The following is a 15,888-nucleotide window of genomic DNA, read 5'->3' as shown; positions in this document are numbered from 1 at the left end:
TATGCTATCCACAGATTTTTGCATAGAACTCCATTCTGTGTAGGAGGCCTGAGATCGCATTGAAAAAATCCTCAGCAGTGCAACTTCAGCTATGCTATTTGCAATAATTTGTGGATAGCTGTAGGTCGCGAAGTGCGCGATATATTCATTTTGATTTGAACACCCGTTTTCATAATAAGCCTGAATAACTTTAACGCGGTGCTCGATTGTTTATCTTTCCATGGTTCAAATTGAGTTAGTCTGAAATTGAATAATGTCGAATGAAATGCAGAAAAAAACTTAACGTTTAGGTGTGGTTCACATTAAGAACCGATTGACAAGAAGACGTAGTGTATAGCGGAGCTCAAGTTGTTACAATTATAGTTTGTTTCAAAGTGTAGTCGAAAGCAAAGTACATAATGCTACGGTAATAAATACTGCGGGTAGAGCCCTAAATCCTTAAATGTTGCGACAATAAATATTGCGTGGATAATCCTAAATCCTTAATTGCTTATAGTTTTGTATATAAGGTATACGAGGTATTTCAAATAAAAAGTAATTGAACACACTTTTTAATGAAATTATTTGGGACAAATTTTCTAAACAAAATTTGTTTCTTGCAACTTTTGTCGTATATAAGTTACCTTTCGAATGTTATACTTAGTTTTGTAAACGTTTGCATTTTGTTTAAATTTATACATTCAATTATACAAATCTTTTGATAAACTTTAGTTAGATAGATCTCTATTCCAATTTTGACAGCTATATATCAAGTTTATAATATTACCATTTTGCCAAGTTTATCAGTTTATATGACTACCACTTATAATTTTGCTTGATTGCTCGCTTGTGAATTTGCACAGTCTAGGGTTAATCATTGCCGAAAGCAACCCTAATATTGTTTACATTTTTATTTGCACTATCGCGGCACGACCAAAAATAATTCAAATCACAAGTATTTTTACGATTTTCCTTAAGTAAAAGATAAAACAACGAACGTTATGTCTGAGGGCGATATCATACCGCCTTTAAGCGATTCCGAACACATAGAGGACTTCGATGAACAGGCGGATGAGGAAGAACTGATTACGGCACAGAAAGTGCTAAAATACTCATGTAGGTTAATCATATGCCTTCTAAATCGCTTCTTTCTTTCATAGGTGTTGGAAATTGTGGAAACAGCATGGCAGAATGAATTGTGCGCACCAGAAATCCTTCAACATCAAACCGACATGTTGGAATTGATGCTGGGTCAGGTCGCACATATGGAGGAGAACATGAAGGATTTGGATAAGAATGACTTTCGATTCATTGTGCATCAAATGGAACTGGAACGCATACGATATGTGATGGCTAGCTATCTGCGTTGTCGCTTGCAAAAAATTGAGAATTACACGCGTCATATACTAAATGAGGAAGAAGCACGAGACGTGTCTGAAAAACGTCTTTCACCAGAAGAATCAAAGTATGCGCAGGAGTATGGGGATAATGTGGAGCAATATTTCCAACAAGTGGCTTTGCAATACATGCCTAATATGCAACGTTCAGAGGCCGAACAACGAATTGTGCGGCCCAACCTAATGAGTCACGTCTTTATTAAAGCGAATGTGGCGGGTAAGAGCGGAGCTACAAATTGTGTTAAATGCAGGTACAGAAAATATTGCTTTTATTCATAGTGCCTGCTGTTGTCGTTGGAGTTGATGACGAGGAAGTGGATTTAGCTGCGGGCTCGCAGCACATAATACCGTACCAGCTAGTATCAGATCTCATTCATAAAAATCAAGCGCAGTTAATATAAATAGAAGTGACTACTTAATAATACTTAGTATAATTATAAATTACTGTTTTATAGTTTATTATTATTATTTTTTTTTCAAATGCAATATCAAACAACCAAATTCACATTAATTCCTTGGCAATGGCTTTACCAGTTCCAGGTTCAACTTCACTTGTAGCACCACTTACGGTAGCGCTTTGGCTAAGCGTATTAAACATAACACGTTTACGCGTTAGCGGTATAGGCGCTCCTTTTGGCAATGCATGCACTTGTGCAGTCGTTAGTTGCTCACTCACTCGTCCATCGTCAAAGTTTGGTCGGCGCATTGGGGATGCAAGAATGCGTTCCAAACGCTGTTTGAATGCATCATTTTCGCGTAAACTTTGTGGTGTTTGAATTGGCGTGGAAGTGACTTCGAGAGTTTCAAAACTACCAGCGTTAGAAGAGAGTGGTATGCTCTCTTCAAGTTGTACATCGTACGTTGTTCGTGGTTTAATTGGTTTGTTGTGCTTGAGCATATCTTCGACAGGCGCTGGTAGTTGTGTGGAGCAAAGTTTGTCCACAAGCTTCTTGATCTTGTTACGCGTTGCGTGGAAATTTGGATATTTCTGTGTTTAAATAGAATTACGTTATTGATTAGTGCTACTTATTAAGGCACCCATACATCACCTGTTTTAATTTATGCCGTTTGTCTGCAAGTTCTGCATTTAGCCGTTTCATTGCTGCTGTTGTTATGCTATTTGACTTTGGCTCTAAACCGATTGCGAATAATCGTTTATTTAACATTCGCTGCGCATTATTTCGAGTGAAAGGCTTTTGTTTTAGTGGTTCCCTATTTAAAATTAAAATGCTTAACATTTAATTGATAATTTTCCCAAACGTAATTGTGCTTACTTGAGTTTTATTTTTTGTTTGAGCTTTACTGGCGCCGTAGGAAGTGGTTCTGGCTCTGTATTGCTGCTGCTTCCCTCACTCTCGCTTTCACTACTTAGGGTCTCCGTAATGTCTGTGCTGTCGTTTTCCTTTGCGTCGAGCAGGGATTTTTGTGATTCTAAAATAGTATTATTAACGTATTAAAGAAGTTGATGTGAGTTCAAAGGTTCAAAATATGAAATAACAAGACTTAAGATGAATATAAAACTTGCAAAAATCATACTTGTAGTTTTTTTTAATTAATTATTGGAAAAAATGGTGGTGTTAAAACTCGTTTTCGATTTTTTTTAAACTTAATTTTTTATTCAGTAAAAATAGTGGGGTTCAAACTCTTTTTCGTTTTATTATAAACTTTATAAAAAATTAACAGGTTGGTAGGATGCTGGGAAGAACTTTAAAGCGCCTTTTCTTTATGTATTTTTTAAGGTTATCGAAGAATTCGTGAGTGTGTAGTTCAAAATATTGAAAGTATTAAAAAAGAAATAAGAGCTGAACCACTATAACTATTGCAAATATCGCTGAGCTCAAATTACTAGGTTGTTTAATAAGTTTTGCAGTTTGAAATACACATTATTATCAGTATAGTCTGTACATCAATCCCATTTACAAAGGGCTGCAAAATACGCTTCCACAGCTGTTATGACTTCAACATTTAATGAAAAACGCTTTCGGCGTCTGCAGTTTTTAGGTCTGGCACAGACCATAGGGGCCAAATTTGGTGAATACGGTGGATGCTCCAACAATTCGAATTTGAATTAATAGATTTTGGATAATAATTCTAGATAATTTTTTTCCTTTGCAAACTGGGCCTTTTTTCAGGATTTTTTTCTTTCAGCTGGTCTTAAAGGTTACAATGATATTCAGAGTTTATTGCTTTACCAGTTTGCAAGTAATCCATTAAGAAAATTCCTGTCGCATTCCAAAAAACAGGTGCTAACACTTTATTGACCGATTTCTGGGCACGAACTCGTTTTGGAGCCGAATAACCAGGTTCACACTACTCTTTAGCCTCTTGTTTTGATTTAGGATCATGGTGATAGACCCAAGTTTCATCCATAGTGGTGAATCGATGCACAAAATCCTCGTTATCCTTTCAAAAACGCTCTAAATGTTGCTGAGAAAGTCGCATTCGAATATGTTTTTGCTCCACTGTTAGCGGATGCGGCACCCATTGTGCACACAACTTTCTGAAACCCAATACTTTAGTCAGAATATTGTTTATAATGCCCAATGAGATGCCTAGGGCTTCTAATAAATCTCTTTCGCCACTCGGCGGTTTTCCAATACGATATCCTGTCCTTTTTTCTATGATTTCTGCTGCTGCTGTTTTTGGAAGTTCTTGACGTGGATCGTCTTCAAGGCTTGTAGGGTCACGTTTCAATTCAACAACCCATCTTTCTGTTGTACTAATTGATGGCGAAAAGTCCTTGCACACTTTCAATATTCGCTCATAAATTTTCTTTGCTCTTAAACATTCCAAAAAAAAAAAAATTCAAATACTGCGCGATACTTGATTTTTCCCATTGTAGAAAATACTGTGGCACGTCGATACTAAATGTCTTGTAAACACAGAATAAAATGCAATTTCATATACGTTCATATGAAAAGTGTAGCAACCTAACAAAAAAACAAAAAACAAACAAAAAAAAAAAAATAAAAAAATAAATTAAAAAAAATTAAGCTAGTAGTCTTCTCTTATCGAACTGCAAAACTTCTTGAACAACCAGTAACTTTTTTATGGAATAATGTGGCATACCTTTAGGCACGTCAGTTATACATTTTGTGGATTTTAATATTTATTGTATAACCAAATTTTGTATGTGAAAAACGTATGTACATATATGAGAATATGCGCCTTCGATTCGCCACTTTCCTGCTCGACTAACTTGCGAAACATTTGCGTGCGCAAGCAACAACAAAGTTATCGAGTAAGATTCGCCGCTAGCGAGTATGGTTATACCTCATAAAACTGGTATAACTCACCATCTTACAAGCACATGTAATTTAAGGCAGCTCTATTCCCAGTTCATTTATGCCAGTTGCATTCCCTATTCGCCACTTGCTAACGCTTGGCGAAACGAAGAGGCCTGATGAATAGGTGTGGCGGCAATGGCATATCTTTAGGCACTTCGTCTTTTAATTTGTTGATTTTCGCAAACTGCAATATGTTTGAAATATGAATGCTCTTTTCACCTATATTTCCTCTAATATAATTCACTACTCAAATATAACTGTATACCCTTCATGTTACTATTTGAGACATTTTTCATAAATACCCGAGTCATTTCGGTAACATAGAACCGGCTGCCATGGGAATGGTGGGGTGATATACTGTCCACTAGACAGGGCTAAACATTTATAAATCGTTACATACCCTTAATTTTCACCATAGCGCCAGCCTTTTCTGCTTTCACAAATGTTCTGTTGCTTTCCGTGCTCAGCGAATACAAATCTTCACCCAAAGACTTTTTTTTATTGGACAAAGCTGTTTCAACATTTCTGTGTTTGCGCGCACTTGGCTTTGGCTTTACTAAAGTCGTCTTTTCTCCATGCCCAGTTTCGTTAATAACATATGTTTCATCATTATTTGCAGGCTTATCGATAACATCCAGTTCTGGTACTGCAGTTGGGTTGCATTTAATGCGCGGCATGCGCTTTGCGGGTTCAGGCTTGCGCTCGGCACTTAAACTGGAATCGCTCTCAGTGGGATCCACTGCATCCACAGTATATGTGATGTTATGCGGCAGCATATTCATTTCTGGTGTAGAAGCTGTTAATGGCAATGCTTCCTCTCCTGCAGTTTTCATGACAGTATCTTTCATGACAGTATCTTTCATTACGTTCACTCGCGCAAACTCTGCTTGATTACACTTTTTTATCTCGCGCTCGAGTTCATCCAACTTCTCTTTATAGTTATTTTCCATGGTTTGTACAAATTCCTCAAGTTTTTCGGCGCTTTTTTGTCCAATTTCAACAACTTTCTGTGTTAACAATCGCTCGAGATCTTCTACCGAGGGTGAGCCGCGTCTCTGTTGCGCTGCTGCATCGTCATCGGCATCCGCTGCCTTGTGATTAGCTTTCGGTTCGACAGGTGTGATGATAGTCACTGGTGTAGCTTTCGTCTCCTCCAACGTGTGCACAATTTCGCCAAGCTTACGATTTATCTCCGCTATGCACTCTTCATTATTGACCTGCTGCGACTCGCGCCACACTTCGAATTCTTGTATTTTCGACTGCAGTTTGCTCAATTGCGCTTTGCGTTCCTTCACTTCGCTGCTATCCGTACTGATGCTGTTTAGAGTGGCATCTGCGCCATCATCCTGCTCCTTTGTCTCGAGCAATTCGCTCTGTATGGCTACGCTTTTCAAAGCTTTTGGTGGTTCGCGTGTGGAAGCGCGTCTGCTATTTGAGGAAACCGCACTGCGTTCACGTATATCGCGTTCTGCGTTGTTTAGACGCTCTTTTAGCTGCTTAATTTCCAGTTCCAACTTGATAGCATTAATCAACTGCAGGTCATTATGCTCACGCTCCTTTGTATTTCCGCTGGCGGGTGTGTCGGTGCGGCGTTCAGCTATGCCGCCTACATTGCTGCCAACAGCGCTGCCGATATTTGCCACTCCACTATTTGACACACGTGTCATATGACGCCGGTTGATGTGTATATTTAGCGCTTCATTGCTGATGAAGCTCTTTGTACACATATGACATGGATATACCACTTCATGTATGGCCTCGATTTGTGTGATCTTTTTGTGCAGCTGTAAAATTTCATTGTTTGATTCGACCAGCGATTTGCGCAGTTTCGCTACATCCATTTGCGAATTGGCATGCGCCTCGCGCAACTCACGTATTGTTTCGTCCAGAAATTTACGACAGAAGAGCAGGTACTGTATGGCAAACTGGGAGACTACGAAGTACTTGGCAATGCCGCTGTCTAAGATATTTGTATCTAGTATGGTGGCCAATGGCGCTTCGGAGAGATGAGCCAATAGGGCGTCCACCTGCTCGAGTCGTTGATCTTGCAAAAGCCTCTCAATTTCGATAGAACCTATGGAGGGGAAGAGTTTTTACACCGGATAATGCAACTCTGCTTCAACGCCTGTGGGTAGCTTACCTAAGATACGCCAGTCTATAGGTCCATCCTTGTATTGGCGCAGCTTGAAACCGGCCTCACGCGCAACTTGTGGATAATTGTAATTAAAATTTATAGCCATTGTAAAGTGCTAACTGATTCTACTTATATAGGCACAAATAAAATGAAAATATGCGGTGCTTCCTGAAAGTATGGATTTATTTTTGTTTGGCGCGACAGTTGACAGTGGTCGCCAAGCAACGCCTTTCAACTATGAGGTTATACATTTGGGAGGGTGGTATTGCACCATGTCTTATAAGCAATACATATCTACGTTTCATGTATGATATTAGGTGTGCAATGTGGTGGTTGGGTAGAAAATAAAATGACGATGGATTATGAGAACTGAGTTTCAAAAAGCAGCTTTCGAAAAAGTAAAATAGTAATACAGTGCCAGCTCGCTAATCCGAAGGTGTGTAATCTGAATTATCCAGTAATCCGAATTGAATTTATGACGCATTACGTGCTCTATAGTCCGCATTCGTTGCAAGCTCGCTAAACCGAATTTTTGTTTTTTTATTTTTGAGTCTGTTTTTTTACAAAACCATGAACGGAATTTTAAAACTAACGGGACATTATTGAAATACAGAGCCTTCTATGTATGTAAGTTTGTATTTATCTTGTTGCGAATAGTTTAGTTGTGGTATTAATCGCGAAAACATCAATTTAAATAACATGGCAAAAAAACGTGCACATAAAACACTGTCATTAGCTGATAAGCTTAAAATAATAGAAGAAGTAAATCGTGGACAATCAGGAAAAGTTTTAGCAAAGAAATTTGGTGTAGGAGCTTCAACAATTTGCGACATAAAAAGAAATGCTGAAAATATTAAAAGGTAAAAAACCTGTGTAAAAAATGTATTCTGTAAATATTACTGTACATATATTACATATTTATTCTTTTATAAGATTTGCTGAGAATTCTGATGCCAAACTTTTAAAACAGCACAAGACACTCAAATCGGGAGAGAATGAAGAATTAGAGATTAAGTTGTATGCTTGGTTTGAAGAGAAGCGGTCACGGCATCAAACCATTTCAGCAGAAATTTTACGACAAAAAGCTAAATTACTTTATCTAAAAATGTATCCGAATCAATCATTTCACGCTAGTGACGGATGGTTGCAAAATTTTAAGAAGCGATTTTCTGTGCGAACTTTGAAAATATGCGGCGAATCCTTATCTGCTAGACCTGATCTTGTACCTGATTTTCAAAATAAGCTCTATGACATTATCGAGACTGAAAATCTGATTGACGACCAACTTTACAATGATGATGAGTCTGGACTCTTTTGGAAAATGTTTCCAGAAAAAACTTTAGTGCATTGTAAAGAAAAGTCTGCTCCTGGTACCAAAATGAGCAAAGAGAGAATCATCTTCTTGTGCTGTGCTAACAAATCTGGAACTCACAAGCTTAACATTGCTGTGGTTGGGAAATCAAAAAATCCTTGTTCGTTTAAAAAACAACATATTGTTGAATATTACGCATCGAAAAATGCATGGATGACAACATATATTTTTACTGAATGGTTTTTTAAATCGTTTATACCACAGGTAAAAGACTATCAAATTGAAAATAATTTGCCCAAAAAAGCTTTAGTGTTACTGGATAATGCGAAGTGTCATGGAGAGTCGCTGGTATCTGAATGTGGGCAATATAAAACTATGTTTTTACCACCAAATTGTACTAGTATTATTCAACCCATGGATCAGAACACGATACGACTAACTAAGCTGTTTTACAAAAAAAATCTCTTGTGTGAACTGGTAAGCTCTGTAGCGGATGATTCAGACATTTTTTTGAAACAATTCAGTTTAAAGGACGCTTATGGATTGCTTAAACGATCTTGGGACAGGGTACCCAATTCTTCTATAAAGTCTTGTTTGAAGCATATTCATTCTCAGAGGTGGGCTTCAGATGATAACATCCCTCTATCATTGTTACAACAAGAGTTGGCAGAGAATGATCGTGTTGAAGAAACAGAAGAATTTCGCACAATAACCAACTTATTTCACCGCAACAATGACGTGCATATTTCTGAAGATGAAGTTCTTAGTTGGATTATAAACTCTGACAATACTTCGTGTAGTAGTTCAGAGTCAGACACAGAAAATGTGGAACCAGAGCCTTTAATTACGAAACACGTTAAAAATCGTGAAGCTCTGCAGACCTTAAATATTTCAACAGATTGGGCAAAGGAACGAGGTCTGCAATTAGATTACATATTAATGCTAAAAGAATTGCGGAACAAGGCTTTAGAAGTATGTGCACTGAAAGAAAAACAAACCTACATCACTAATTATCTACGCTAAAAAAAAAACGTAATATGTAAATACATACATACATATGTACATATGTATTTATAAAAATCTTTAATTTTTTCATTGTTGATTAATAAAAATAACATAAATTTGTTTTGAAATCCTGGCTTTTGTTTTATTTTCGAATATAGTGAATTATAAGCATAATAACAGCACATCCAGTAATCCGAATATCTCGTTAATCCGAATCAGGGTCTGCAATCATTAATTCGGATTAGCGAGCTGGCACTGTAGTAAGAAGTTAAAAAATATACCCAATATTGAACTAAATATACTGTAAGATTTTTTGGAAAACAACAGTTAGGGACTTACAAGTAGTGCGTTAACAAAATTGATTCATAGGCTGATCTCGACAACAAATTTAATAAATTTCTTCACGCATCAATTATTCAGTGGCCTGTTATGCGATATTGTCGCCTTCTCTTCCTTTTTATTTCATTTATTTCTCTTTATTTATCCTTCAGTAAGAAACATTTGTATTATGGGTGACAAGTTTCTATGAGATAGTCGTCTCGTCGAGGAACCCTCATACCTCATCATCATAGTTGCTCGAGCTTCGTTGGGGAGCATAGGGCAAACGCAAAATTTTCGTCTCCGTTCTGTTCTCTGCTTTTGCTTTTACTTGCTGCCACGTCAGATTTTTATTCACACTTTCTTTAACTTTCACTTTCGATGCAACGGCGCTATGAGGCCCCAGTCTAGTGCTTGCCTGCTGATCTCAGTGCGTCCCTTGTTTAGTTTATGTAAGTAAGTGGGTATTTGATATTCAATTGTTAATTGTCTGCCGTGTCAATGCTGTTTTCTCCAATACTGAAGGACGCGTCATTCGCAATTATCGCCAAATATTTAGTTTTCTTTAAATGGACTTTGAGTCCAGCGAGGGTTGCGTTTAATGTTTTGTGCCCACTAATGTATAGAAGAAAATTGTAATGAAAATTGCGTTATTGATTTTCAAAATATTCTCCTTGGAGATCAATATACTTCTGCATTCGCTTGAATAAGTTTTGAAAGCTTCAACAGCTTCTTCAGGCGTTAAAAAACGTTGACTCCGCATTTTATTTTTGATGCTCGGGTACAAAAAGACGCCAAATCAGACCCATTAATTCGGTCTTTTGAGTGCCTAAAAACTCTCTTGTGTAAGCCGATGCGTGAGAGCTCGTATTGTGTCGGTGAAGGATGGTTCGTCTGCGGAGATTGGTTTTCCTTAAACCTCTGGAAACTTCTGGGAAACGAATGATTGTGTACTACCCAGAATTGACTGTTTTAAGTTTCTCTAGTGGTATAGTTGCGACATAACTAGATTGTGAGGTGCATCGAACAACTTTTATTTCATTAAGCTCGTATTGGAACATCCATACTGCCGATCTTTATTTCATTTCCGGCTCATATGCGTAGATGCAAGTTTCGTCCCCTGCTACGATGTCATAGACGTGCTTGACTCGCAGTGGAAGTTTTTTGGCATTTATTCTTCTTCTTAGTCTTTTGTTATAGGTTTACAACCGTTTTTCTTCACACAATTTACAGATATAGGTAACACCAGGGCTAGCAATGGAAAACATTGCTCTGCTCTGAGCTTGAACATGTGAGTAGCGGAAACCCGGCATACTATTACACTGAGTTACTAGCGGTAATGAAACGTAGCTTGGAGCGGAGCAAAACAGTTGATCCCGCGTTTTGCGCTTCCTGTTCCATTACTTATCTGTTCAAGTCCAGAGTAGCAGCGAGAGCGAACATGAAAATAACGAAGTAGCGGAGCAATTTCAATCCCTGGTTAACAATTTACATACATATGTATGTACATATTATAATAATTTTTTTTTTGCCCTACCGTTGATGTTGAAACCCAGCTTTCGAGCCAACTCTTTGGTGGACGGCCACTGCGATGGTATAACATTTCTCGCTGATCTAATAATCCTGTCGCTTCCACCTATTGTCATAGGGCCGTTCCAAGTTCGTCGTCTTGTGTTTTAACGATGTCGTTTATTCCTGTTTCGGTTCGGTTTACATCGATTATAATGCAATATAACCGTGTTTTTTCAACGTTTGATCGGAGTACTTGAATTTCAGTTGTACGCATCAGTAGTTTTGTTTTTGAGTTTTCTGCTCCATAAAACAGTATCTTTGCACCAATCGACAAGAGTCCTTGTTTGACAATTGTCAAATTAAGCGATTTTTGGATAGCCTTCACGAAATTTATCCTGCAAGGATCGACTAAATTAACATAATTTTAAATTTTGTTTAAAAGACAGACTATTTTTATACCCGTACACTTGTGCCAAGGGTATCGTAATTTTGTTCACATAACGGTTGCCTGTAACAGCTTAAAGGAATTAAGATGGATATAGACATACTATGGTATATGTACACCCAAATGCTTTGTCAATCATTAGTCAATAACTCTCTTCAATAACCTAGTGGCGTATAGGAGTAGAGTAAGTTTTGTATACTCTCCTTCCCCTTCAGAAGTTGTTCCAAAGAACGCGAAACAAGACAACGTGGTAGCCAATCAAGCATTGTCTAACAAGGACCGTGATTGATGGGCGAATGTTCCACCGATTGACGGTGACTAGACATTTTGCGCATTGTGTATTTATTATCGACCTAAGTTAACAAGAATATCACCGATAACACATAAAATGGATCAACTCGAGTAAGTTAGTTAGTCTTTAAGCTACCTTAGAACCCCAAATGTCTCAGCCTTGACGTTAAGACTTCCCTTACAACTGTCCCGTTCGTGTACAAATGGATGGATCCACTTTTCCTAACTGTGTCCAGTCTTCACTCAGTAGAAGGGTCATGCACTTGAATATTCGAGGATATTCTAAGTGTCCCCGAGCCTTAAAAATGCAGGATTTCATTTTGAAATGAAAATAACTTTCGTTGCAGTGTTGTTTTTCTCAGGAAAATTACTATGAACCTCGCAGAACTATCTTCGGTTAATCTCACTTTTGAATTGACTGCTGCGGCCTACAGGACGCCACTCAGTTCACGAACAACCATTCGCTACCAATCTCAACAATCTAAACCATGCAATCATTATACTATTTATTGATACGAGTAATAATGGTGAATGGCGTCCGCCGTCGCCGAATGGGTTGGTGCGCGACTATCATTCGGAATTCACAGAGAGAACGTCGGTTCGAATCTCGAGGAAAACACCAAAATTAAAAAAAAAAAAAAACAGTTTTCTAAAAGCGGTCACCCTCCATTTGTGGAACAACATCAAGACGCACACCACAAATAGGAGGAGGAGCTCGGCCAAACACCCAAAAAGGGTGTACGCGCCAATTATATATATTATACTAGCAACCCGCCCAGCTTCGCACGGGTATAAAATATATACCCTATGTCACTCACTGAAAAAATTATTAAAATCATTATCATATTCATTACTGCCCGCACGCGTTAAATTTGGAGTAAAACAATTCCCCTTTTTTTATAGCATGAAGATTTCCTGCTATCTTTGGGATATCTAAATTCATACCCTACATTTTTGCATATTAACTTTTTGCATTTTTACATATGTGTTTATTTTATTTTTACAACAATTACTATATTACAGAATGTCTTTATATACAACGTTCATAGCCTTCTTGTCATTAGACAATACAAACATGTTTTCTCTAGAGGTTACTCTTGAAAGAGCGACATACAGTTGGCCATGTGAAAAACAGTCAACACTCAAATCTAAGCCTGCAACGTTGAAGGTTTGACCCTGAGATTTATTAATGGTCATTGCAAAAGATGTCTTTACCGGAAATTGTAAGCGTTTAAATTGGAATGGTAGATCCGATGGTATCAGAGGGATTCGGGGAATCAATACATCTTCTCCGGTACCACATCCTGTGAGTATTGTGCACTCTATTATGAAAGTTTTCAGTGATTTTACCAGCAAACGCGTGCCATTGCAAAGTTTAGGTGGACTTAGGTTTCTTAATAAAATAACAGGACAACCTATTTTCAGCTCCATTTTGTGAGGAGGGAGTCCAGACGGGTTCAAAGAATTTAGAAATTCTGTAGGAAATTGAACAGCTTCTTATAAATCGAGAACAGTATCGACCGAGTAGTATATTTTCGTCGGCGCATCAATCTTTGAAATAATCAAGTTATTTACTTTTTCGTTAGTTGGTGACAGAATAGCTCTTTCTTTAAACCAAGATATTGTCTTATAACTTATGTTATCAATGTCAGGATAGACATTGTTGACTAACTCTTGGATGTTGTCTATCAAAACACAAAGGTTTTCTAGGTTAATCCTTCCCTCACTTTGTATTAATTCTCCATTGCCAACTTTTAGTAGCATCTCTGGAAATAGCCTGTTCTCACGTGAAGATGACGAAACCCTCATATTAGTTTTAAGATCTAATTTATTGACATGCGACCAAAGGTGGGATCTTTTTAGCGAAGCATTTATTTCGTCAGCACGTGTTCCTCGAGTCACAACTGGTAGGATTTGACGGAAATCTCCTGAGAACAGAATTGTACATCCACCCATAGGTGCATTTTTGTTGCGCAAATCGCGCATTGTCCTATCCAGTGCTTCCACAGACGTCTTGTTTGACATGGTAGCTTCGTCCCAGACTATTAATGAGCAGTCACGCATCAATTTTCCTGTATTGCTCTGTCTAGAAACACTACAGACGCTGTTATCATCATCGGTTGCGATTTTCAGCGGGAGCTTGAATGTAGAGTGTGCGGTTCGGCCTCCTTCCAAAAGAGTAGCGGCAATGCCGGATGACGCAACAGCTAACGCAATTTTTCCGGTAGATCTCACTTTTTTTAAAAGCAGATTGATTAAAAATGTTTTTCCTGTGCCTCCTGGGGCATCAAGGAAAAACAATTTCCCTTCATTGTTATCAATTGTTGATAGTAATGCAGTGAATACTTTTTTCTGATCGATGTTTAATCGTGGCTCATCTTGAGCTATATTTTGTAAAAGTCTCGTTTGATCGTATGATGTTTCTCTTGTGTACTCGGCACTATTAGTTAAATCAGAGTTAGTAGTATTAGCTGGCATCGGCAGCCCAAAATCCTTGATCGTTTTACCCGAAAGTAATTGCACTATTTTGTTTAATTAAAATAATGCTTCGTCAAATATGTTTTGGTCATATTGTACATCAACAGAGTTTGACTCTTGCCGTCGCCGAATCAGAATATCACTGGCCATATTTTCTTGAAATTTATTCCATAGACTAACAGAATCAGTTACTTGACAAAACACTACTATGACGGCAAATACATATCTTAATGATGTAGCTGAACTACAAACAGCTGCTTCTGATAATGTATTTTCCCAGTGAGAATCGTCTTCCAAGAGCCCCATAGCTTTGCATGCTGCTTGATAAGTATTGTAAACAACACCTTGTAAAGTTCTTAGGTGAGCAAAGGATGTCGGGCCTTTTACAATATGAAGTAACATTCTCAGATAAAAGCATTCGCTGTTGTTGGGATGAATCACATAGACTCTGCCAAGAGCATCCGTTTTTTTTACTCCGGGGAAACCATCAACCGCAGTACCTTTTTTTCGCCGTTGAAAAGCTTTAGAACTCTGGTTCCATGTATAGTAACTTGGAACTCTGTCATATGTCAGTGTTTTCGCGAAATCATCTTGAGCACATAACTTGAAGAATGCTGTCAATGTTGTATCCGGCGGGTTATTAATAACTTCTTGTATATTGTTCTCAGTAAAATATACCCTTTGTCCATTTTCTAAATGAACTGCAAGGTGGACAATTGTGGGAGACCGGTCGTGCACTTCGAATGATAAAATCCTCCATACAGCTTCAGAGCTGCAGATGTAACGTCCAGACTGATATATTTCCACTTCATTTGGTGATTGTATGCTGAAAGTGGCTTGATCACTGCCTTTATTAATGTACTTAGTAACATATTGGATTGACTTTATTGAATTGCACAACTCCACGTTGATGTGGGCATCAAAAATTTTCAAAAGGAGCGGATTATAGGGAACGATCCATCGGTTGTCAATATCAATGTTTCGGACGGTAGCAATTTGCCCACCCCCTTCTGGCGATCGTCGACGATATTTGGGGTATCCATCATCGCTAGTAATTGTTTGAGTTTGGAACAACTTCGGAAATTTTTTGGTGCATTTAGAATCTCGCATACATGGGTTTAAAGTCCCGCAAGGGCCGTGTACCATATGTTTCTTTACGATTTCGTATAGGATAGGATCTTCATCTTTATCCGGTAATTCAGCTGAAATAACCCTGTCAATTTGGTTTGGTCTAATTTTGTTCACTAACCACACCAGCAGGTGTACATGTGGCAAGCCACACTTCTGCCATTCTATTGTGTACATATGACAGTGCGGCGGACCGAATATATGAGACTTGTTAATGAGGTGCAGAATTTTCTGTACTTTTAAATGGAAGACTCTGTTAACTATATCGTATCTGTCTTGTGGTGAATTGGTGTTAATATTTTCTCTGATTTCCGACCAATTTGGGTTACATGTTGCAGTTATAAATAAATCAGGTTTGCCGTACTTTCTGACATAAGCCATGGCGTCTTGCGATTTTTCGTGTAAATATCGAGGTCCACCTGTGAATGATGAAGGTAGTATAACCAACTGCCCAATGCCGTTGTGGTGTTCATTCGCCTGTAAAGCATCCTGAAGATGAACGTAATTTTCGGCTCTCAATTTAGTTTGATTATTACGGATGTAGGCCAATCTCTCAGATTCAATTTTAGCATATTGATCTACCAAGTATTGGTTTGTTAACA

General features: G+C 38.1%; 2 protein-coding genes across 2 annotated transcripts; one reads left to right on the top strand and one right to left on the bottom strand.

Annotated features, from left to right (window-relative positions):
- The first annotated feature begins 844 nt into the window (after positions 1-844).
- LOC128868701 (DNA replication complex GINS protein SLD5) lies at positions 845-1,835 on the top strand. The gene is made up of 3 exons (XM_054111115.1): positions 845-1,079; positions 1,140-1,593; positions 1,656-1,835. The coding sequence occupies exons 1-3, from the start codon at positions 981-983 to the stop codon at positions 1,775-1,777; spliced, it is 675 nt and encodes a 224-aa protein (XP_053967090.1). The 5' UTR covers positions 845-980; the 3' UTR covers positions 1,778-1,835.
- Positions 1,836-1,878: 43 nt separating this feature from the next.
- LOC128858384 (cilium assembly protein DZIP1L) lies at positions 1,879-6,917 on the bottom strand. The gene is made up of 5 exons (XM_054094656.1): positions 6,804-6,917; positions 5,064-6,737; positions 2,651-2,807; positions 2,426-2,588; positions 1,879-2,364 (listed from the first exon to the last, which is right to left on the bottom strand). Exons 1-5 carry the CDS (start codon positions 6,901-6,903, stop codon positions 1,879-1,881), a joined length of 2,580 nt encoding a protein of 859 aa, XP_053950631.1. The 5' UTR covers positions 6,904-6,917.
- Between the last annotated feature and the right edge of the window lie 8,971 nt (positions 6,918-15,888).

Source organism: Anastrepha ludens, chromosome 2 (genome assembly GCF_028408465.1).
Source record: "Anastrepha ludens isolate Willacy chromosome 2, idAnaLude1.1, whole genome shotgun sequence".
NCBI classification, from domain to species: Eukaryota; Metazoa; Arthropoda; class Insecta; order Diptera; family Tephritidae; genus Anastrepha; species Anastrepha ludens.
This window is presented reverse-complemented; position numbering and strand designations above follow the sequence as displayed.